This window comes from Aythya ferina (assembly GCF_964211825.1).
Source record: "Aythya ferina genome assembly, chromosome: 3".
Taxonomy (NCBI): Eukaryota; Metazoa; Chordata; class Aves; order Anseriformes; family Anatidae; genus Aythya; species Aythya ferina.
The window spans coordinates 13,386,838-13,411,907 of record NC_140298.1 but is presented as its reverse complement, the minus strand read 5'-3'; the positions used below and the strand labels follow the sequence as shown (position 1 = coordinate 13,411,907).

At 40.5% G+C, this 25,070-nt stretch overlaps 1 protein-coding gene across 8 annotated transcripts in view; it reads left to right on the top strand.

Moving 5' to 3' along the window:
• Window positions 1-25,070, top strand: part of TTBK1 (tau tubulin kinase 1) — a 104,105-nt gene that overhangs the window by 34,212 nt on the left and 44,823 nt on the right. For 4 of the 8 annotated variants that reach the window (XM_084514783.1, XM_084514784.1, XM_084514781.1 and 1 more), the window contains 5 exons: window positions 2,399-2,539; window positions 3,627-3,731; window positions 18,468-18,533; window positions 21,016-21,108; window positions 21,840-21,965. In XM_084514783.1, the coding sequence (XP_084370909.1) occupies window positions 2,399-2,539; window positions 3,627-3,731; window positions 18,468-18,533; window positions 21,016-21,108; window positions 21,840-21,965 (531 nt within the window). Of the gene's footprint in view, window positions 1-2,398; window positions 2,540-3,626; window positions 3,732-14,060; window positions 14,322-18,467; window positions 18,534-20,935; window positions 21,109-21,839; window positions 21,966-25,070 lie in introns of those variants that run through there. The other 4 variants (XM_084514786.1, XM_084514787.1, XM_084514788.1 and 1 more) reach the window with 4 other exon arrangements.

The window sequence follows — 25,070 nt, the reverse complement described above, 5'->3', positions numbered from 1 at the left end:
GTATGATCAGGGCTTTGCTATACAAACCACTGTATGATTACACCATACAAGCCCACCCTTCTCCTGAAGAGCTTACAGCCCATGTTGTGTTTCTTTTTGTATAATCTGGGTGACAGTACATGCTGAAGTGAGAAGGATGAATTAGTAAGCAACAAGAAGTAAGCTGCTGCATAAACTGGAAGGTTATTTTTAATTAAATGCTGAATGAGGTAAAATAGACATCAGCAGACTCCAGTGCTTCTTTAAAATATGCTTCTCACTTTTTTGAAGTGCTTGGCTTTGCCTTTTATGCAGTGTTGGCATCCCAACTGCTGATGTTATGGACAGAACAAAACCTTTTGCTCTCTAACCAACCCTGACCATGGCTGCAGTGTGAGTGTGAATATGATTCTTGACAAGTCTAATCTGGAGCTCATTGTATGACAAGACTTCTAACCCCAACGCTGCCCTTAACAAGCCTGTTGAAGATGACTATTCCTTGGGGGAAAAATTCTTTGCACAGAATCTCTTATTTTCTAGTCTGTTCTGGACTATGTAGCTGAGCGTGTGGAGTCAGCAAAGATAAAATGTATTTCATTATTTGTTAATGAAGGCTTTGCTGCTTAAAGCAGAGCTCGTTTTGCACCATCACTCTTCAGGCTAAAATTCCCCTTCAACTTCAAGGTCTGCCACCATGTGGTTTATCATGCATCCTTCTGGCTGTAGTGTACTGCAATTACCCCTTTCTCTTTGCTCACACGGACTGAAGCTTCCAGTCTAAGCCATGCAACTCATTGCATCTGCTCCGTTTCTCAGCCTGCCTGGTTGTATTTATTTGGAAAATAATCTCCAGTCTTTTCCTGAGGGCAATACTGGATGATCACAGCTTTCACATGACTAGAGAGCAGGTATCTGAGACTGTTTTCCAAACCAGCTGGGGAAAATTGTGGAACATTTCAATGTACAGCTCTGAAAAAAATCTTACTGAAAAAAAATCAGTGTCCAAAGAACCACTTTACAGGGGAAAGAAATCTGCCATCAATTTAGAAACTAGGATCTTTCGGGATAATGATGACAAATCTGTACTGCTTCTAGTAAAATGTCACAGAAATGTTAAAAAAAGAAAAAAAGATAAGACTAAGGAACAAACTTGGACCAGTTGCAGTTGCTTAGCTGAATCTGTATTAGCTGGTCTGTCAAGTGTAGCTTTCAAGGCACCAGATCCCTGGAGCAAGACGGGGGTGAAACCAATTTGAAAAGTTGGTCTTAGCTAAAGAGCCAGTTGCAGTTGGCTCCTAAACGTCTGTCCAAGTTATTTACTTGGCAATTGGAGATGGGTGAATGAATAGGTGGCATTTTACTGGTTTGGAGAACAGCCTGTGCTTTCTCATCAAATGTTTGGTATCTTTTATGTATGTTCTGCAGCGGACTTTGTTTGAATACGCCTGGACTTTTATTGTGGGCATATATGTCTCTGCAGAAGCAGAATCAACTGGTTTTATATTATTGGGATAATCAATGTGTCTGCATAACTTATTCTTGATGCACACAATCTGAAACAGTGTACTTTTATTCCCAATGGTTTTGATCAGTTGATAACCTGCATTAGTTCTGTGGATTAGAGGGGTAATCTGTCATAGAAGATACTAATTTAAAAACCTTATTTCTCTTTACAAATCAAAAGAGGTATAAGCAAAACTGAGATGACAGGGATCAAAGAACACGTGATTCTAGTGTTAAGTCTGTCCCTTTTTTTTGTTGTTAAATTGTTTTTATTTTCATGCTGTACTGCTAGATTTTTTTTCCAGAAATTTAATTAATTGGAAGTAAATTGGAAATTAATTGGAAGTAAATTTTTTTGAAAAAGTATTTTTAAAATCAGTGGAAAAAATCGTCCTTTCCTGATAGACAGCTTTCCCCACTGCAGCATTGCCACGACAATGGTGACTTGAACTTGAGCCAGACAGTTGTGTGCTGGGGAATTTGTGATGAAACTGCTTCTATGAGCTGTAACAAATAGCTTCATGACCTGTTTATCATATTTGTCCTGCTCTAATCTTTACTTGTCTCAGCGAAAGGTCAAAGGTTGTTCTTAATTCAGCTTCTGTGTAGACTGGATTTGACAGTAAGGAGGCGCTAGGCTTATACAATCAGAGGCACTGCTGCCCCTTCCTTGCCTATTTCCCAAATAATAGATCATCTGACTTCCCAGGATACCAGTTTAATATCCTCTTATCAGCAAATTCATCAGTTAAAAGTTAAAATGAAGCATTGGAAGACCATGTAGAAGAAATAAAGGAGACATAGGTAAACATGTCCAATTAGCATTTCTGCTTTTGGGAGGATACATGTTAGATCTTGCAGCTGTGCAACTCTCTGCTTTATTATGGTAGTTTAAATATTGTATTGATTGTTTCAGGGCCGAAATCTTGCAGATCTCAGAAGAAGTCAGCCTCGAGGGACTTTCACGCTGAGCACAACACTGCGATTAGGCAAACAGATTCTGGAGTCAATAGAAGCCATTCACTCCGTGGGATTCCTGCATCGTGACATCAAGCCTGTACGTTGTTTTGGAAATTTGCCTTTTGGTGGTATGTCTGTTATACTTGAGTCAATAAAGACAGCCTGGTGGGTTGAACATGGACATATTTCAATGAGGGCATTTAGGCTTCCTTGCACTCTCCCTCTGTCTGACACACAGGCTATTTTCTATAAACATAAAATGGCAGTGTTATATCAGTGTTATTCCTTTAAGTGCATAGCAAACCAGTTTTTATTGGCAGAGACCATTCCATGGTGGATTAGTAGCTGTCAGTCATACTTCTCCCAGTGAGGATCATGAGGAAACAATCTGACTGAGCAATCATCTGAAGTCCAACCAATTACTACTATATAAAAGGAATTTAGAAAGGATGTCTTGTACTATGACCTATCACTTGAATAAATGCCATTTCATTAACTAAATAATCCTTTAAATCTCTTCTGAGCAACTGCCGATTGGAGCACAGTTTCCAGTGTTGGAAAACACAGTTGCAGTGTTGGTCATCTAGATGCCTAGGTGAGGCACAATGATTCCAAGTCTCTCTGCAGGAGCCATATTCTCTTTCTCATAACTCTTAACTGCTTGACCTGAACACCTCTTGCTACACTATTGCCATGACAGTCTTTCTTGTTCAATTCACTGTTTTTAAAATCAGCTGGTTTTGGTCGACCAGATTCATCTGAAATGTTAGCTAACTTGTCACTAGTGAGGCTGGCCACAAATCCTTTTAGCAGCCATCCAGTATGGTAAAGGCCACAACTTCAAAATGGGAGTTAAATGAGAGCTGCTCAACTTCCTTGTTGTCAATTTATTTACTAAGAACCAAAAGCATTGGTTTTTTAGATGCCCAAATGTTCAGATAAATTTAAATTTCAGATAAATTTTAACTGCGAAGTGAACTTGCTGGTATGGCAGTGATTCTGCAGGTCATGGTGTTTAAGATGCACCATGAGGTGTTTCTGAAAATTCCTCTCATGTTTTCACCAGCAGTGTGTGAGGCTATATGACAACGTTTTGTCAACAAATGGTGGCTCTTAGCCAAGTTGCTGTTATCACACTTATTTTTTTATTCTTTTTTTTTTTTTTTTTTTTACTTTTTGTCTAGTCCAATTTTGCCATGGGCCGTTTACCTTCAACGTACAGGAAATGCTACATGTTAGACTTCGGTCTGGCCCGTCAGTATACCAACACCACTGGTGAAGTCAGGCCAGTAAGTAAATTTTAAGTAATTTCTTTGTTGCCAGTTCTGCTATTGCTTAGGCAAGGAAGAGGTTTTGTTATTCTGTTGTTTTTGTGGTTGTTATGCTTGGACATTATATTGGACTGCGTTTTCTGTAAGGCGAGAAGCAGCACTTGACTTTGAGCTGGTGATCAAAGGGATGCTTGCTATTGTCTCATAAGATGTATGGCTTTTATTTATTGTTATTGTTTTTTCCTTCAGGTTAATTGTATTTTCCATGGACTTAGAATACTTACTGGGTGCATGCTGGCCAAGCAAAGAGAATGAACCCAATGCTGGCCACGTAACTTTTGTAGTATCTGAGGGCTCGTGTACTTCAGGTCTCTGAGAGCATGATCTGGGGAACAAGGTTGGTGGCTTCATAAAGCCTCTTAAAACCAACAAGAGTTTAGAGGCTAGCACAACCTCTGAGGCTGAGCTTCCTGTGAACCGTAATGCTGTTAGCACCCTCGTCTGGTTCTGGTTTTGTGACTATTGCCCACCAACTGGATTTCTTAGGGGCAGTATTTGTGTGCCTGCTTGAAGAGGAGGTAAGAAGAGGGAGCACAACTTGTACTACCTGGCCTGTGTTTTATCTTCAGTCCTTTTACCAGCACCATATTATCTGGTGTCACTTCGTAAGGGTGCCGTAAGCTTCAGACACTCCAGGTATTCCAACAAGTTGCAGTCAGAGCATTCCTAGACTTATTCTGGAATACAGCACAAGCTTGGAGGGATCAGACAATCTCTCTGTTTATCATCCTAGGCTTATACCTTTTGGTCCCCACAACTTCTCCATCTGTGAGATATTAGTTGTTCTGAAAACTGTTGACAATGTGAGAGCTAAATTCAAAGACTCATTAATGCAGGATACATTTAGGGAGTGGGAAGAAAGAAAAGATCAGTGAGCAAGTTCTGTGTCTTGAGCAGATGAACATAGGTGGGGATTTTTCTTTTATTTTTTTCATATTTTTATAAGTATGTTCAAGGTGTGGGAGGGTCATACATGGTAAAGTCCCATAGACCTGCTCTCCTATGCCATACTTCAGGTGATGTGTGCTTGTTTTTAAGCAAAAATAAAACAATAAAAATAAACATTTACTTCAGTTCCTTTTATCATTATACCTTAGTCAGCAGGCTGTTTGATTCCTTTGTGTCCCTGCTGCCCAGCACCACTATTGAGTTCTAACTGGACTCAGATTTGCCTAGAGAAGCACGGTGAGATTGCTACCCAGATAATGCACAGGGGATTGGGAAGGAGATGGGGTGAATGGGAGTATGAAAGGAAATGGAATTAGATTTTCTCTTCCCTGCCCCCACACTGCACTCTCCCTAGTTGTGCTTCTGTGTGCTCCTTAATCTGATTTAGACTCAAAGTGCTCTCTAGAGTAACTGGTCTGTAGTAGGTGGGGAGGGTTAGGCTGCAGATGCCCAAAGTGATGTTAACCATCAGCCCTGAGCAATAATATTGAGGAGGTGAAGCACTTACCCTTGCAGCAGCTTCACGCTGGCAGAAAAAGTAGAAAACTCTGCTCTAGAACACATTGTTGCAGAGCCACTCTGAAGCTGTGCCTGGAAGAAATCCCAAATGCTGAATAAAGACACGAGAGATTTTCATATATTTTAAAACTTTTCTTTTGTTTCTGTCTTTTTTTTTTTTTTTTTAATTAAGAGCTCAATCTTTCATTTCACCAGGGAGATTATTTCAAGCCAATAACGTAGATTCCTCTTTCATCATTCTCTTTCAGTTCTTTTATATGTGAGGAGTAAAATTCCCAGATACGTAATACAATCATCCCGTATGCATCTTTTCATCATTTGGTTCTGAGGCACAATATAAAATATATGTAGGAGAAGGAGGTCACTCTCTTTTTCTGGATGCATTTTTTTTGAATTTAACTTTCAGTCATGCTAATTTTTTAATAGACATTTTCTGCTCAGGTAGGTTCTGTGCACTTTCCTAGAGTTTCATGTATTACCTTACATTATGGAAAATACCATAAAAATACTTGCCATTTTTACATCCACCGAAATTCATAACCTCAGTCTTGCTTGTTAGCTATTCTGAAACACTGTGAATTACTTGCCAGTAATACAGATGGTGGACTTGGATTTTAGGATGTTGTGATGTGTTTTTTGTTTATTTGTTTGTTTTAAAAATCTTTGACATTCTTATTTTTGGCCAGTTTTCTGTATTGAAAACACCCTTGATTTTAAAAAAGGGAAAGGCCAGCAATTCCACTGAACAAAATACACTAGAGAGTTTATTGACACAATTTTTTTTAATTTATTATTTTATGTCAATTCACTGATGTCAAACAGTATGGATATTTTTTTGTTTTTTTGATATCAAGAGACAAGGAGCCCCTTAGCAGGCAGATAGCATAGGCTGTTGTTGAAAATGTTTCCTTTTGATTTTTTGAGAGATTAGTTGAAACCCTGACCCTCTGATATACCTTACATGGGATGCTAATGCTAGCACAAATGCCACTTTTTGGAGGAAAGCTATTACACATATTTGCTTTCGTGGAAATGGTCTCACACTCCGATCACTTGTCTCTTGCCAGTTCTTGCAGGATATCCTGTACAGTAGTCTGCAGGAACTCACATGGCAGGATAGAGACAAAAGATGGTTGGAACCAGAAAGTATGTAAGGAAGCATCAGCAACGTTTTTTTCCTGCGTCAGCAAGTAGAAAAAATTAGTTGTTTTCAGGAGTCTCATTACTCAATATTTCTCTGAGAGTTGTAGAAATCACTGTTCGATGTTTACTCCTTTGGACAGGTAGAGCAGATGTGTATCAGCCATGTAGCCATTTGATGTCCAATGTGTGCTGAGAGCTTCTTACAGCTGGTCTGGAGTCTGTTACTTTGGCTGCCATCAGCATTTCCAGCATCTGTATCAGAGTCAACAGCCTGGTTAGCAGGAGGGACGCTGGCTATTATGATAATCAGGGCAGACTGCCAGTGCAAAAAGCTATTTTTTTCCAGAGGTTTTTGTTTCAAATGCTTGTAAGTGAGGACAGAAAAATGAAGGGAAAGAGAGGCAGCTTGACAAATTTTCCAGAGAAGATGCTGATTTCTTTACCATTTCTCCAAGCCCCCAGTACCCATGCTCTCCTGTTTGAAAGGTGACAAATACTGAAAACAGATCACAGCTCTTAACCAGTAAGGCATGTCTGACCTGAGATTTCCAATTTCTCAAGGGAGCGCTGACAGTGATAGCGCACAAAGTATTCCTGGTCCATTACCCTTAGTATGCAGCACCAAAAAAATATTACTTGCATATTTACTGAAAAATAACTTGGTCACAGGCAGCAGGATTTCTGGGACTGTGAAACTCCTGAGGTCCCTTTCCTAGGAAATGAATCTTAATTTTGTTCAAAGCTGTGAAGTTTCAATGGGAGAGATCACAAGATGCCTGCTTGTTTGTGGTACTTTGCCATCAGGTGAAAATGTAGGAATTCATGTAGCCGAAGAATTTCTGAACCTTAGACTTAGAATGAACTAATACTGGAGAAAAGAAACAGTGCTCCTGTTCATTCTTATCTTTTTTTTTTTTTTTTTTTTTTTTTTTTTTTTTGTGACTCTGCGCTTTAATTTCTTTATTTTCTGGTTCTGTTCAGTGCTCACCAGAAAACTGCTGGATTGCTTCACCCAGATGTATTGCCTCTCCAGGCAGAGAGCAGGGTTAGCCAAGCCCCCTACATGCACCAGTGCTTGCAAGCGTAAGGCTCCCTTCAGTTGTCTAAATGAGGCTTCATCTACTTTCTCTTCTTGATCAGTCAGTAGCAATCACCATTATGTTACTTGTGCTAGTTATTGCTCATCAGTTATCTATCAGCAGTGACCATCTCATCACCTGCTCCAAGGAGAGCTTTATGCAGACCGATCAGTAGTCGGTGTCTGTATACTCTAGGTCACCCCTGATAGTATTTCTGGTGCTCCCATGAGTGAGCAGCATGGGTTAATAGTCAGAAGGACACACAAACCGTGGCACTCTGTCCTTATCATGCCAAATCCAGGCTCTCAACAAGCCACAAAGTACCTGAGACATCAAGTCAGATGGGGCACACATTTCCTGCAGGAAGGGGTCTTCAGTGACCACCACACATATTTGCTTCCTGGTGCGAACATTTTCATCAGGCTCAGATGGCTGTGAGGTCTCCTTGACAGGCCTTGTCACTCCTCACCTGCTCCCAGGTAACTCTCTTCTGCAATAGCAGACCTACGTGTGGTGCAGGAGCCTCCTCCCTGCACCAGCTCCCATCTTCTTGGGAGTCCCCATGCGTTTTTCCTTTGAACGTAGCTGCATGCTGTCACTTTTTCCTTGCATTGCAAGGGTTTGGGATCCTCACTTTCAGAGGCTCTGTGAAGACTCTTGGTCTCTTGTTCACCCTTCTGGATGCTGTGCAGTCTGCTCACCTCCTTCCCCACCTCACCAGAACTCCTGCATTTGACAACTCTGGACCTGCATCAAAGCATTTGTCTTACACGTGATGCCTCTGCAGAGGCACCAGGTGGATGGACCAGGTTATCCTCATCTATATGCACGAGTGCTTCAGAGAACACTGTTAATGATCTTACTTTCCCCTAGAAAAACTGCACAGGCTTTTCCTAGTTGCATCCCAACTAGCCATATCCCTAATGATTTCATCATTTAGGAGAATTTCAAGCATTCATTCTGTTGTGTGGGCTGTGAAACTACATGGTACTTCTTACAAATTAGCACTGTACGTGCCAAAATGAGAGAGAATGCAAGGGGGACTGTATCTGCCCAACTACATGTACCCTATCTGTAGATATCCAGAAGCAACTTCTTTAGGGCTGGAGGCAGGATAGCAGATGAGATGTATAGAGCCAGTGAAGCAATTGTTATGGTCCATATGGAACAGAGTAAAGAATGCTACAAAACTTTAGTGCCTTTTTACAAAACCAGATGAGACAACAGAGTTAATAATGCATATGATACCACCCATCCAGTTTTAAAGAGGGTATTGCAGATCTAAACAGTATTCAGAAGAGAGTAATGACAAGCTCACTTGGAGAGGAATCAGAAATATTGTAATTAGAACCTGGAAGAAGAAGAATAAAATAAATGTTATAACAGTCTGTAAAATACTATAATGCCTTGAGAAGGGAGTAAGAGAGCCTCTGTTCTCTCTGGTTACATAGGAGCAAGATAGTCAGTGAAATAGGTGATGAACCTAAATAAATCCCAGTAAAGGGATGCATTTGTTCTTGAGGCATCACTTGCTGCCACACATAGTATGCACTGGATGAGTATGCGTGCAGGGCAGAAAATGGTCTAAATAGCAGCGATGACACGGTGTGTGCTGTGATAAAGAAAAGGACTGCACTGGAAAAAATGCAAAAGGTTGTTATAAAATACAGGGAGGAGGTTATAAAATGGCAGATGAAATTCAGAGTAGGTAAGTGTGAAAGGTGATGCTCATGGTGTGTTTAGGAGGGAAACAGTTCCAATTCCCATATTGGTTAGTGGCCTCTGAGCTGACAAGTAGAGCTGATAAGTGAAACCTTGATGTTGTGGAATATCTACGTCTTCGTGAAGCTATGATACTTTAAATAGCAAAAGTCATCAGGAAAGGAATACAGGACAAAACGAAGGTCACTGTGGTGACACTTGATGAGATGGGGATGGCTTTTCAGAGTTTTCATATTGAACCTGAGAAAACTTCAGACCCTGGGACTAATCTGAGGTAGTCTGAGTGTCTGCTGGCCTTGTTCTTGCAAAGAGCATATCTTTGTATAGGTCACAGGACGATGGTAGTAGCAGTTGCAGGTATTGGGCCATCTCTGCCACCTGTGACCAAAAGAATTTGCTCTAGAGTGCTTTACTTCTTAGCCCCTTTACTCTGAGGCATTTATAGGGGCTTCACTTTGTGAGCGACTGTGAGAAAGCTAGCTCAGCAGCAGGAAAATGAGTAAATATAAAATCTGTTTAGAAACATTTAAAAAATAGAGATACGTGAAAGAACTGATGTTGCCTTCCATCCTGATGGTGTTCCTCCAGAACCTTTGCACCCCATTTTTACCTGTATGGAAAAGAAAATTTGGAAATGTGGAGACTCTGAGGGGAGGTAGCTTGGGAGCAGTGTCATCTAGGGTCAGTCAGAACTTTGTCCAGGCTACTGAGACGTAGGAAGTACTTTTTTCTTCCTTTAATACTTAAAGCAACGCCACTGCTTCATCCAAGGCCGCTATCCTTTCTTTTTCAATCTTACGCAGCCCCCTCCAGTACCCTTTTCCCCACAGGATCTTCCCAGGATTTGTGCTATTACATAACTTTGGTGGCAGGGGAGTGTAGTTTTTGATAAGATTATGCTGATATGAGATCTGCTTTCTTACCAGCATGAGGGTTCCCATCCAGGAGGGGTGGTACAGTTTGAAGCTGGCATTTGTTTAACCTGTTCATTTCTCAGTTTTTCAGTCATGGAAGGCTTGGAGATCTGTTTAAGAAGACATGGGTTGTGGAGGGTAACTATTACTTCAGCTCCAGTTAATAACTGCTTCCAGATGCAGAGGATTCTTTTCTGAGAAACAGATCTAGTTTTTCCTTTGTGATTTTTTTTTTTTTTTTTGCCCCTCTCCCATGAAAATGTTCATTTTGGGGTGAATCCCAAGACGGTCCATAACAAATTTGACATTATGGAATACATGGACCTTTTCTATGAAACTAACCATTTCTTCTTCTAAATACAGCCTTCTGCCATGACTGAGGCAGAAATGAGAAGAGTCTTCTTATTCCCTGTAATGTCCCAGTTGCACAACCGACCTTTGCAATGCAGCAATGAACTGTAAGCACTCATTGCTGAGACATATTTTAGACAACAGAGCTAAAAAGCTAGAGAATGGGTTGAAAGGTTGTCTTTTAAAATTTTTGGAAGTATCTTCTGCAGCAAGCGTACAAGAAAAATTGTCATCTCACCTTCATTTTTACAGCAGAGTGTGTTCAATACAGAGAACCAGGGCTGAGTAGAAAATCTGAACTTGGAGGGGAACAGAGACATGACAGATAATATGATGAGCAGCCTGTGCTCGTATGCTGGAGGTGTGTGGAGTTGTGAAGGTCTTCAGTGCTAATGTAGGTCATTTTTTTGACAATAACTCCTTCATCATTACTGGTCTTTGTTCAAGTCTGCTGGGCTTGTCGCTAACGTGCCATACAGACAGCGTTATGCTTTTCCCCTCTCTGTGACACCCTGCCTTCAGCAACACATTCTCCGTGGTTCCACGGATATTAATTGAAAGTGATGGAGGTTTTAGCAACTTGGTCTTATTTATTAGAGAACAGAGGAGAGGAGAGGCTTTGCTATGTTTTTCCAGGAGCCTCTCTCTGCTTGCAGGATCTGACACTGAGCTGTTATGCTCAGCAAGCATTTTTTTTTTTTAGCTTAGTCAGCTGCAGCCCATTGATTAGATCTCGGTCTCCTCGTGGCTCAGACTGCACTGCAGTAGTTTGCAGTGCCTTGCTGAAAATACCATGCATGTGCGAGGGCGGCTCTGTGATTCGGTGGGTAGAGAGGAGAGGTTGTGGGCAGGGCAATGCGTAGCCTGTGTAGACGAGCATGATGAAGGCTGCAGAAATGTGTCAGCTAATTGATGTATTTATTTTCCAAGTGTCTGTGCACAGTGTTAAAAATAGCCTTCACTGCAGTGAGCAAGGTATTAGAAGAGGAGAGTATGGTACATTTTGCTATAGAGTAGTTTTTCTCCCTGCTGGAAAGTGAGCTATAAAATAACACAAAGGATGTTAACTCCTGCATCCTACGACCCCAAATATTGAAACATAGAAGTCCAGTAGTTTTTATACGTACTTTTTACTTGAAATGTGTGTAAGAGTATAATGTTACTGATAGGATTAACAGCTTTTCAGTAGAATAAACAGATCTGTGAAGCTGTAGTACTCAAAGTGCTATATTAGCTTAGGAAAGGACGTAATTTTGTCTTTATATTGTGGAAAAGGTAATTGCAGAAAAGGCTGATGGCACAGCATAGTCACATTAATTCACATAGAGATGGGAAGAAGGAAAAAAGCGGACCTATGTCTTAAAAACATTGCACAATTAATGTATTATGAAAGTGCCATTTCTGTGGGAGTGAGTTAGTTACAGAATGTTATAGAACATTAAAACTACAGGACAATATAGAAAATTATATACAGGTCCTCATTGTTACTCTTGTTGTTGGAGTACCAAATTTTGGATTTAAGAAGGGAGTTTGTGTTCTGTTTTAAAACATTGCAACTATGGAAAGCCTATGCAGTTTAAATGTACTGATTCAAAATCTGTTGGTGAGCAAGGACTTTTGTATCTTGTCCATTAGAACTTGCTGGTTTTTTGCTTTCTGTGCCTGGAAGCCCTGGTGCAGTGACGGTGACCTCAGATCACCTCTGTCAGGTTGTTGATGGTTTTATTTTTTTGTAGCAGCTTTCTAGTCAGAGCTCTTGTACTACAGGGGTGAGGGAAAAGGGAGCAGTCAAGGCTCAAATCCTATACACTCCTGGAGGGCACTGAGATCCTATTTTCCATTTCTGAGTACTGCCATGTTGTAGGGGGTTTCAAAACACCTGAATGTGTCATTCCTTCCTTTCTGACTGGTGCTGTTCCACTTGAAGCTCTGATTATTCTTCCCATTGAACTACAGAAGGAGGAAAAGAAAGCTATTGCTCTGCCCAGTGGTGAGGGAACAGGGGCTTCGCTCCCCGGGCAAGTGAATGTTGAGTTGGATTGCAGGTCAAGTCTCCCCTATGCCAGGTAAGTGCGTTTGCTGCCAGGTTACAGAGTGCCTGTCACACACTTTCTTTCTCAGTAATAAATATTAAATTATTCCATGTGAAATGGATCCCTTCTGACATGGATGTTCTCAGACTTGCATCTCAAAGCGTCCTGTAGCTTACAGGTGTGGGTGCACTCTGGAAGGAGGGAGGTGTGATTTTCATGTCTGTCTGGGAATGGGGGAGGTTAGACTTAGCTCTCCTGTATCCGAGTGATTGCCACAGCAGTCTTTTGTCTTCTGCCTCCTTTGAAAAGGACCGTCTCCTCCACCTGACTCCAGGAAAGCATTAAGAGCTGTAAATCCTAAGTGAGATGTGTCTAATTCTTGACAGCTCTCCAGAACATTTCCATTTCGCTCTCTTCCCTGCTCTGTGTAATAAATAGTGTGTGGAAACCTTATCTTTCTTACTTAGCACTTCCCATGCTTTCCATGGGGATATTCTGTGCTACTTAATCCAAGCTCTAGTGCAGAAATCATGTGTTTAGCCTGTTAGTCAGAAAGACAAAATGATCATTTCTCTGTTTTCAGTGTTTAAATCCATTGGAAATTTTGAGTTCTCCTAAAATGAAGAAGAAAAGATAGCCTTTTAACTCATCTCCTTCACGTCTTTTGCTTTGGAAAGAATACTCCAGGACTACTAAGTGACTTTCTCAAAACTAAATTTGTTGCAGAACCTGCAGAATTCATAGAACTTGCACATTTTTTGATAAGAGGAATGGTGACATTCTAATAAGAAGCTCTGTTGGGTTGATTGCTTTTGATGAGTTGATTTCTATTGGCAAATGTATATCTCAGCCAAGGTTTTTCTTCATTTTCCTGAACTGTGTTTTAAGGTCTGTTATAATATTAGCTCTTGCCTCTGATCAGGGTGATCATTGCATTTCCATGCTGTGTAATTCACGCCTTAAGATAATGTCTGTTCACATGGCTTAAAAGCAACACTGATATTCGGTCTGCTCTCTTGCAAACCACCATTCTGCATCCCACCACAGGTGGCGGAGGTCTAGCATTCTGGACAGGGCACTGCAGCAAGCATCAGGGAGGGGGAAGTTGCCTGCATTTGGCAGCTTTAATACCTGTGAAGTTGGCCAGCCAGTGACTGTGAGAAGATGACTGGTGAGGAGGCAAGGTGGTGGTTGCAGAAATAAACAGAAATCTCGTGTGGGAACCCATAAGTAATCAAACAGGGAAGGGAACATCTCTCTTAGCTTTTAGATACTAAAGCACTGATGTTAGAACTTGCCCTGGGTGAAAAGTGCAGGAGATGGAAGAGAGCAAATCCCCTTGCTGGTTACTAATATCAGTCTGTTTGACTGGGGAGCAGAGGAGGTAATTCTAGGGAGGCAAATCACAGTAGAACCTGTATGCATCTGTGCTCTCAAATTTGTTTTTTATACTTTCTATTAGGAGTGTGTGGTATATGATCGGGGGAAGTTAGTCTCTAGAGGGACCCCTCTCACCATTTACAGAGCACTCACAAACCACACAGGCTCGCTCAAAGTTTTGTGTCTAAATTAAACCACATACAGCGCCAGGCAGCGGCGCTGGGAAGGATGCTGGGGGGTGACAACAGCTCAACAAGATGCCCAGGTTTCTGAAGGGATGCAATATTGAATTGTTTTTTAATTTATTTCTGTTTAATTTTTCTCCTCATTTTGTTGTTTTTTATCATGTTTTCCTTTGGGTTTCTCTCTGTTTTACAGTTCTTTTGGGCTCTTCTTTTGAGGCTGTGTTTGATGCGTTGGCTTCCCATCCGCTGCTCGTAACCATCTCTGCTATGAGTTGTGAGTGAGCCATCATCATGCTTCTGGGTTTTCATTTTGTTTTGCACTTTTGTTATATATGGAAGTCCAAATTACACCTGATTTTCTTTTCCCTCATGATATGTTTGTTTTTCAGCAGGATCCTGACAGCTACCTAAATGTGCTGTAGAGGCCTAGAGTATTTGAGATTCTGCCTGAGGGGCTGGCAGACATTTGGGCAGTGCCAGAGACTGTGGTTTTGTCACTTTTTGTGGTTTCAGAGGCGAGGGGAGGGGAGTTCTGTCATCTGACATTTTTGACTCTGGATTTCTCTATTTATTCATTTTCTAACTCCCTACTGGGACAAAATGTGCTGCTGCTGTTAATGATTCTACAGAGTACTGCTGTTTAATGACTCAAAATGCATGTAAGAGATGCAGAATTTGTCTCTACAGAAGAAATGTAGATGTATTTCCTTGTAAGCCTAACTGCTGGGAGCAGGAAATTCCTAGCAGTCACAAAGATACGTGCTTTTTGATTAATTACAGCTTCCTTTCACTTTTCCTTCTTACTCCAACTTTTCCAACAAGTTATTTCAGTCCAAGATTCATCTCAAAGTGCTTGCTGTGATCTGTGACATTTCCTCCCTCCCCTTAGCACCTCCTCTTCAGTCTGTGCTAACTCTCCCTTCATTTTCTTACTGCTGGAAATTCCTTTCCTGTTTCCATGACAGCTGGGTTAATGATCCCAGATGACAACAGGCCTGCCAGGGGCAAAGGTGGTGGATCTCATGAGATGTTTGCACAGGCTTCTAGAAGGCTGGGGAGGAACCAGTGGTTGTGTTCTCTGAGAGTACCACAGGCATAAGAAATGGCGGGAGGAAAGTTTTGGCACTCAAATGTAAGCTTTTAGAAATGGAGATGAAGAACAGGACCTTCAAAGTAGCAATCTAGAGACCAGTGAGGCAAGAGGAAAAGTTTTGATGTCTAGGTAAGAAGATGGTATAAGGAGCAGGGATCCGGAATCATGATGAAACAGGAATGCTCCTGAAGAAAGGGGAGCATATATAGGAAAGACAGACTTCATCTGAATCATAAGGAAGACACTGTTGGCCCTTACAATACAGATGATCATCCGTGTTTGAACTGGAGAATGAGAAGAAGCTGATGGGTGCAAGACAGCACGCAATTGCAGACGATACATCCACTCTGTACATAATTTTGTTACCAAATTTTGTCTTTGTGATGTAGTGAGCGTTGCCAATATATGAAAGGAATATAATTTTTGCTCTACAGTACTAGTCTAACACATTCTCCCAAGCTAAAACTCATTTTAAACCTTGCTTCTGACACAATGCAATATATTTCATATCTGTCATCTCCCTGACAGCTCTGTGTAATAAATTACTTTTGCTTGTGTGCTAGACACAATCAGAATTCAGAAAGAGACAAGCTTTATCCTGAGTAACATTTTTCATAGTAACACTGATGTGGAAAAAAATAAAAATCATGTATGGTTTAAAAAATTGTATTTCAGCTTTCTAGCTTTTTACCTTACAATTTTGGGGGTTCAAATCAATTGCTCTATGCATGATTCCATAATCTGAAGTTCCTAACTGTTAGAATTTCAGTTCTGCGTCAGGTGTGGACAGGTCTGGATGGCTGTGATGCTTTATCCAGGGTATCCTCCACTGCTGGATAATGCAGTGGTGGGATGAAATTTTTTACATGGGAAGAAATGAAGTTTGTAAAGAAATCATCTGACAAATTAATGTTGATGAATTCAGAAGAGAAGTCAGTAACAGTTGAGTATACAGCATGAGCTACAGCAAGTGCTGAGGCAGGAACTGTTTGGATGAAAAATAAGGTCTCTCCTGCTCTTTACAGTAATGGAAACATTTGATTGCATTGATTAGTGACAGTCAAAAGACATGACTAATTGCCTTGTGACTGGCAGGGCAGCCAAATACAGCCAGAAGGAGGGAAAACCTTTAGGAGGAAAAAAGCTATTAACACAGTTAGTGTCTGCCTGTGTTGTTCAAAGTTCTAAATATCCAGTCAAAATAATTGCATGGTCTTGCTCAGTTTGAGCAGTGTCCCTTCACTGAGGCAGTATATCAGAGAGGACTGGAGAGACAGCCCATTGGATTCAGCTGTGGGGAATGGCTTGATGAACTGGTTCATATTGGCTCATGTAGAGATGTACATGTACAGTTAAATGGTGGGTGGACGTTTGTTTTGTTAATGAAAGAGGAGGGGAATGCATCCGCAAACTGCCAAGGAGTTGGTTTCAGAATAGATCTAATTAAAGACTGTATAGATACTGTGCCACAAATAGTAAGTATTGATCTAAGAAGTATTTTCAGAGACATTGCCAACCAAACTAAAATGTAGTACCTGGTTCTATATATACAAATTTATATTTGATATCTGAGGACACTGAAGTAGGAAAAAAGCATAAAAGATAAACTCCCCTGGACTGCAGAGACTGAAGAATATTTGTTCTGAAAGCCCTACAGATTATACACCAGAATTGTTCATAATTTGCTGCTGTTTTATCTCTCACACTAACGTGAGTTTCCACACTCACGATGGCAAAGAGGAATGTCCTCTTGCTTTTTAACACATAGAGGACATTTACAGTGATGGGTAATTCCAGCAGACGTGTTCCAGTGGCCAGTATTCTGCTTTTCAGAAACTTACATCAGCAAATTTGGTGGAATACTGAAAAAATATTTTGCAGTAATTTGTCAGTAAGCATCTGAAATGTATGCTCAGTGAGGAAGGAGGTGTGTGGTCATGGAAATAATATCTTGACTATTACCTGCTGCTAAATAAGTAGCTAATAGCTCAAGCTAGTGGACTGCAATGTTATATGCTGCATTAAGTACATGGCATATGCATGTGTGTTCTCCATGTGGAGTGTGACTTTTTGTTTGGAGTCGCTGTAACTTGGGAGCTGCACTATATACCAGTCATATGTGTGTTAGCAGCATAGTTGCTTGTTTAAAATGCATTTCAAGTTGTAGTCTTTGTAAAAGTACTGAAACTCAGAGCAACTTCCCCGTAGCCAGAGGGAAATGACTGAATTGTGTGCATTTAAACTGACAGAAGCGTGCCGTAGAATAAAAGTACCAAATTTAAGGCTTAGCTCTGAAAACATAGGCACAGCTGAAACAACAAACATAAATCAACTGACCTAAGTGGAACAACTCACCCAAATAGATTATTTATTAATATGCTCAAAATTCTGCCAAAGTAGCATATTAATTATCAGTGTCTAGTGCTTTGCCCATGCTTAACATTAAGGTGCCTGGGCCTGAACCTTGTTTTGCCACGTGAATTTTGAAAGCATTGTAGTTAGCTCTGGTGTTTCTAGCTAAGCTGGAAGGATTTGTTGGATGTCATTCTTTAAATGCACATTTTTCAGAACAGAGTAAGTAAGCGTACATGACTTAGTGTCCTTGTGGAGGCAGCAGTGGAAAGATTTGGGGGTGTTGCTCAGCCCCCAGAACAGAGGAAGCCTCCAGCTGTGAGCAATAGTCAAAGGAGGACTGCCTTCTTCTTGAAGGTGCCTTTATCAAGCCTTCACTTCTGGGTACATGAAGATCGAGACAATCTGAGCAAGAGAAACTGAAGCTACGTGGTTTAGAATATACTGGGGAGGAAAAAAAAAAAAGGCAAGAGCCCCAAAAGTCAGAGGATCTTCATTTTTATAAGTCTTCTAGAGGATGGTGACAAACAATGTCAGCAAATACATATGTTTGTCATCCCTGTGTTAGAGCAAGGGGTCCCTGTTTTTGTCACACGCAGGCTGCCCTCAGGTTTGCTGATGTTTTTCCTGACTTTTTTTGCACTAGCACTTCTTTACTAGCTTTTTCCTTGTCCTGGTATTTAAAAAGAAAATAAGATCCTGGAAAATGTTCTTATTTCTATGTCTGGACTATTACTGTTCTAACCTATCTCTGTAATCACTTTGCTTTCTGTGTAAAATTATTTTTTTATACAAATACAGAATTGGAAAAGCTGTCTATTCAGGTGGCTGCTAGAGCAGATGAAGGCATAAAGAGGTTTTTTTTTGCCTTGGGTCCATAAGAAATAAAAGTGTAGATGAGAATTTCTCAGCAGTTAGCACATGGGGTTAAATAACCTGCTCTGTCTCTGAGATTTTTCTGTTGTCTCCCTTCAGCCTCGCAACGTTGCTGGTTTTCGAGGAACAGTCCGTTATGCTTCAGTGAACGCACACAAAAACCGAGTGAGTATTTCTGGGTTATAAAGAGTTAACAAAAGGGTTATTTCTCCCCGGATAACTGTTCTCAGGTGGAGAGGTCTAAGAAGTGCAAGTTCTGGTTTACAGCCTACAGAAATTAATAAATCCTACTAATTTCATTAGAAGGTCAAGGCTGTTGACTGTAAAATCGTAATTATGATTCAGTTACTGGATCCTCTCTAGGTGGTAAATTTGCTAATTGTAATTATTGCATTGTCAGACATGCTTAAGGGGGAAAAAATCCCACTAAAACAGCAATCCGTGTTAAGTGCCAGGCTGCGTGCTAATTTCAAGTATATCTTGGCTGTGAGTTGCAAAGTGCTGGGTCACCAAATCCATTCAACACCTGGAATTTTTGTTCTTAACAACATGGTCTAAGGTTAAAAGCAACCTAGTTAAAGTCAAATTTATTTTTCCCTGAAAAGAGCCATTATTTCCAATGTCTGGCCTGTTTCATTCTAAACACTTCTAGCAGTCTCGTCCACCATTTTTTCTCAAAACACTTTTGTCCTGTGTCAATAATTCTTCCTACATAGGCAGTGAAACATAAGTCCTCTGGTTCTGCTGCTAAGTGCTTGCCAGATGAGAATTAGCATCCCTCCTGCCTTATCTCCAGGTTTCTAGCATCCTAAGTGCTGTTGCTTTTTGAGACAGGGTATTTGTAATCGTAAATTGGTATTGTGTATGTTCAGCATTGATATCATGTTTCTAATCATTGCACTGTTCTATACATAGCAAAAGCATTCTTGGAGCTTTTGCTTACAGTCTCATCTATAGACTGGGACAGTAGCTCAGCTATTTGTAAACCTGTAATCAATTGAGCAGGGTGCTGTTACCTGAAGAGAGAGTGTTTTGTTCATCTCTTCCCTTGCCACAAGCACCACAGTCCCATCCTTTTTCCTGGTCCTGGCACTTACTGGGCCCTTCTGCAAGCCAATTAAACTCAATCTTCTGAAAGAATACTTGCTATACACAAACATATGTCTGTGTGTATGTTTTATACATAGACATACACATTAAATAAATAAATAAATAGTAAACTGTCCCACTTTAGTTTTCTGCTTGCAGAGGGTCCTGCAAATGCCTGAGCTGGTGCAAGCTAAGGTGTATAATCTTTGTGGTACATAATCTTTGTTGATTCTAATTTTTCTAGTATGTCATGAAAAGTGTTTGTATGGAAGGCAATGTTAAATAAAATTCTCCATAAAGTGGGATTTAAGAAATAAACATCAACAACAAAAACGTTCTCCAAATAGTTTGCTTCGGGCTCCTGGGGGACATGGTACTTCAGATTCCTTGGATGTGCTAGGGAATTCCTTTCCTACTTACAAATGTTTGTAAGACCCAGTGCTCTCTATTTAAAGAGCCTCTTTGTAGCTACCTGTAAATTCCCTACGTTTGAAAATAATATATTTAATGGGAGGAATCTGCTAGAAGCTGAACTTCCAGGAAAACTATAGCAAAACCAGCTCAGTTCTTGCTGAGAAGAGGTCTGAGATTTGGTAAGCCTCAGACTAGTATATACACTGCTATCCCTTAGCAATTGTCTGAATTCAGTCTTATTTAGGATGAGTCTGTAGCATGACTTGGCACATATCAGGAAATTTCAAGTCTTTTTAGGGAAAGAAGTTGCTGGCTGCAAGATGTCAATTATTGCAGAAGGTGGAAAGTGTGATAAAGGGAGGGAAGTTGAATGCCATCATAAATTCTTTCTGTTTCCTGGGGGATACTGAGAAACCTAAAGTGTGATTTTTGGAAGAGCTGGATAGTGCCAGCTGTAGCTGGCATCAGCTGAAGGTATATTTAGGCACAAAAATTGCTGCATAACACATGCTATTCTGAGAAATCTTGTTCTAAGATATGCTGAGCACCAAAAAATGAAGTCCTGTGTTTTTGACAATTTCAGCCTTAATCCCCATGTTCATGTTTCAATTTTGTATTTGCTAGAGCAGGAAGAGAATGGTATGTGGAGAAGTTACAAATCTGTAAATTGTTGTGGTGAGTGGTGATGAGAGTTTTAATAAAGCCCTTGAGTAAATGCTGTCTTGTGAAAAGAGTTGGAATGATACTTTGCTTAGAAACAGTAATAAAAAAAGACTTTCTACATACAAGTGCTTTTTTTCTTAATCTAGATCATACCATATCCCATTAATAAATGTGCTGTACACTGAGTGAGGGAAAGTCCTATGGAAAACTAGTGTTGTGTTTTAAATATTAAAAAACTCTTTCCTATTGTATTCACAAGGAAAACAGATGAAGCTATTCAAGTGACTGTATCGACATTGCCCCATTTAATAAGTGCTTGATTTTGCATCTTAAATTTTTAATCTGGCTTATTTGATCATGTAATGGGAAGTATGACTTCTCTTCCTGCTTTTTAAAATGAGGTAGCTCATCTGGAGAGCACACCTGGACCACTGAGCAGCATGGAACTTTGCTCCTCAGTCTTCGTCTCTCTTTTCTCCAGGAGATGGGTAGACATGATGATCTGTGGTCCCTCTTTTACATGTTGGTGGAGTTTGCAGTTGGTCAGCTTCCATGGCGAAAGATCAAAGATAAGGTAGGAAACTCAGTGTCTGTGCTTAAGACAGGGTGCTATATTTTGTTATTATGACTCTTATTATTCCTCTTTTTGCAGCTGAGTGCTGCTTTCTGCTGAAGTAAAGCTGGAGCCTGTTTTTCATCAGATCTTACTGCAAGGTGCTAACCTGCTTTTGTGTGCTGTGACGCACAGAGTAGAGCTTGTCTTGTTTGGAATAGATGTTTTCTTATGCACATAGTTAATCATGTTGGATCAAGCAACTTTGACTTTGTTCTTGTAAAGCAAGCACAAAAGTGGAAAAACTGCATCAGAGCTGTCCTTTTGAGAAATAAGCAGAGCCTTGAGAAAGGAGGGAGGATAACTCTTTGCCATGAAAAACAAGCCAAATGGGAATTGCAACAAGAAAGTTGAACAGAATAAAGCTAACTGTTCATGTTACCTTGGAAGTACTTTGTGCTTGAGAATTAAATCGCGGAAAGAAATATGTTACCTGTGCCAAAGGCTCTGCTGAAGGGACAGCTTCTGAAGAGTGTTTCTGACTCACGATTCTCCTTTGGCCTTTGCCTGCAGTGGTCTACCTCACTGTGCTAGGGATACCAAAACAGGAGAAGTGCCTAGATACAGTGCTGTGTCTAAGCAGCAGCTGTGTTCCTGGACTGTATGGTATTCCAGGAATGATAAGACCGAGGAAGTATGAATATGAAGCAATAAAAGAGATTCTTGACTCTGAGCTATTTTCTGTTTTTCAGGAACAAGTTGGCATGATAAAAGAAAAGTATGAACACCGAATGCTGCTAAAACACATGCCTTCAGAGTTCCACCTGTTTCTGGATCATATTGCAAGCCTGGACTACTTCACTAAGCCAGACTATCAGGTAGGAGCCTTTCTTTGTTACCAGCCCGGCGGTCTGGATTGACATTTGTTTTTTTCTAATTTTTCCATGCACATGCACATTCATCAGGCTGATGAATACCTTTTCTAGGACCAGAAGAAAAAGGTTGGACTGTACATTTCTTCCTTGTCTCACCCCCTTGCTAACCCTGCCCAAAATAAGCGGTTACTCTGAAACAGAAAGCTCTTCCCAAGCAACAGAGTATTTCTGGTTTTCATTAAACCATAAATGTTGCGAGATACTCCAAATGTGGCAGAATTTTAGCACAGCTTGCCAAAGTCTGCAGAGAGCCTGTGCCAACTGCTCAGCAGTGCACACCAATGCTTTTGGTTTCTTGCAGGTTTATGTGGGCCTGAGCTATTATAACCTTTCTTTAATATTCATCTTATCATTTTTTCTTCCATGCACTATTTGCATGTATGTGATCTATTATGGTAGTTCAGCTAACACAACATAACTGAAGCAACTTGATTGTTTCCCTTTATCACAGTGCTTTTCTCTCCACATTAAAGCCAAAGCGATGAAAACAACATTTTACGAGCAGATCTGTGCAGTCTTTTGAGTGACTGCTCCTGTTGACAGTGCATCAAATGAGTGGGAAGATGTGGCTTTGTATGTTAGCCACGTACATGTTCAGCATAGCAACCACAACTCATTTAAAAAAAAAAAAAAAGTTTTTTTCAGGAAAAAAATAACTTTCTGGATAGTACAGTGGAAGTATAACATTTGCAACTAAGATGGAGGGCTGGAGAGGGATGAATTGGAGGTGAATTGAAGGAAGAGACTGGAATTTATTTAGTCTGGAGCAGGAAAGACAAGAGGGCATCTAATTGCTGCTTTCCACTGTCTCAAGGAGGGTTGAAGGGAGGATTGAGGCAGATTTCTCAGAGGCATACAGCAAAATGCAGGCAGCACAAGCTGCATCAAGAGAAATTGTGACTAGAGCTAGGGGCAAAATTGCGAATGAGGTTTGTTATGTGTGTACCTAGAGAAGGTACCTAGAGAAGCTGTAGAATCTCCATCCTTGAAGATTTCTAAAACTTAACTGGACAAGGCCCTGAGGAACTGGATCTGACTTTGTAATTAGCCCTGATTTGAGCAGATGGTTGGATTAGAAAGCTCTTTTTGAACCTACATCCTCCTATCATTCTATTTCAGTATAAAATAATTGTGTCCTAACTGTACTGAAAAGCCATCTTTGGAAGGAGGTGTTTCCAGACCATTTTAGTGCAGTACAAATCCTGAACAGCTTTTTTCACAGCTGGGGATTTGTCAGAAGCTGTGAATCGTCTCCTTGCCCTCAGTTTCTTGCAGGTGCATCTCTGGGAAGAAGCATATAAAAGGGAACTCCACAAAAATCTGGCACCTGTAGCTCAATGCTGAACTCTGATTCTTCTAGCTTGACTGGAGGTATATTCCAGCCAGCAAATTCTCCAGAGGTGTCCTGTATATTCACTCACCTGGATTTATTACTGAGAAAGATTAAAAAATATATCAGATGGCATCTGAATTTGACACCAGTACCAGACACTCAGAGAAGCTAAGGAAGTGAAGAAAATATGTCTATTCAGATATGAAGTCATGGTTGGTTTAAAATTTGGAATGATAAGATTAGAAATAAGGAAACAGAATAAAATATATATGAATGCAATTTAAAGTTACAGTTTACTATTTCTTTTCTTAGCCCTTTATTATATTTCAATTTAAGATATACATACTAATCACCAGGTGAGAATTAGGATTCTGAATATTGACCTATCGCTGGACAGGTTTAATGTTCAATGTTGCTGTTCAGTTCTGGTCAATCTCCAAGTTCTTTGTTTCTTCCCTTTGAGAGAAATTATTACAAAAGGGCAGCTGCACTGTTTTGGAAAAGATATTTTTCTGGCCTTGTAGCATGTCTCCAACAGTGTTGCCTGTGAGATCATAAAAGAATGAACATTCAGTGATGTTTCAAAAACTCTCAAAACTTAAGGATCAAAGATCCTTGAGGCTCAAGAGTCTCCTTATCCAAAAATGTCTCTGTATTTTACATCTTGGATATAACTCCGGACACGAGATCCCTAACTCCTCTCTTCCCCTTTCCCAGCTACACACTATCTTCCAAACCTCCTCAGTGTTGCTCTGCAGTTACTCTTTTACCCATACTGAAGTCTACTGAGTTGTTTTTTGCACAGAAGGAAGCCTTTCCACACCTTTGATCTTCCTCTGAACCTTTCCAATTGTACATTTTTGAGGTGGGGAATTGCCAGCATTGCGTGTTCAAGATGTGTATATCCCACAAGTGATAAACTGCAGTTGTAATGTTCTGTTCCATTCCTAAGTCTTCCAGTATTCCATCTGTTTGATCTGGTGTCAATGCAGTTTTGATGGCTCCCATCTCTGTACTGAGTAAAGTTTTTGCTGCCTTTGCAGCAACATGAGGTTTTGGTAGAATCCTTCCTCTCCCCTCCATCATTCTGAGGTGGGGAATGAAGCATAAATGCTGCATGTGAGCCTCTGATTACCAAATCACACTTACTGCTCCCTCCTCCCTCACTGTCTGAAAGTTGATGTATTTTCTGTCTGCCTTCTCCTGATGGATGTCTCTGGCTTTGCAGGATGCTGGAAATCATAGGATGCTTTTGGCTTTATAAAGAGGCCAGACAAAGATGTAAGAAGAGGCATAATGGGTCAGCCTCTACTTTCTTGCTCTCTTGTTAATGGAGACAGACAGATGGGGACTGGCTGCTGCGGCTGTGCTCTGTCCTCTGAGTGGTCCTTTCCTTGAAGTCTGCAATCTTTATCTTCAGCTTTGTTATTATCAGCATCTGGAATTGTCAATGTAGGCAAATATGCCCATGTGAAGGGTGGGAAGAGTAGGATGGTGAAATACACCTAGAGTCCTCACCATCATTATGCAGCACATGTGAAGGAAAAAGCAACTGCATCTGCTATCTGTAGTTTTATCAGTGTCACAGGAAAGATGTTTTAGGGGTGAAAGGCAATGCAGATCCTTTATATTAGTGACTCCTTGCCTTTATTTTTTTTTCCCCTGCCATTTTTTCTCAATATTGCTATTTTTAAAAAGAGAGAGAGAGAGAGAGA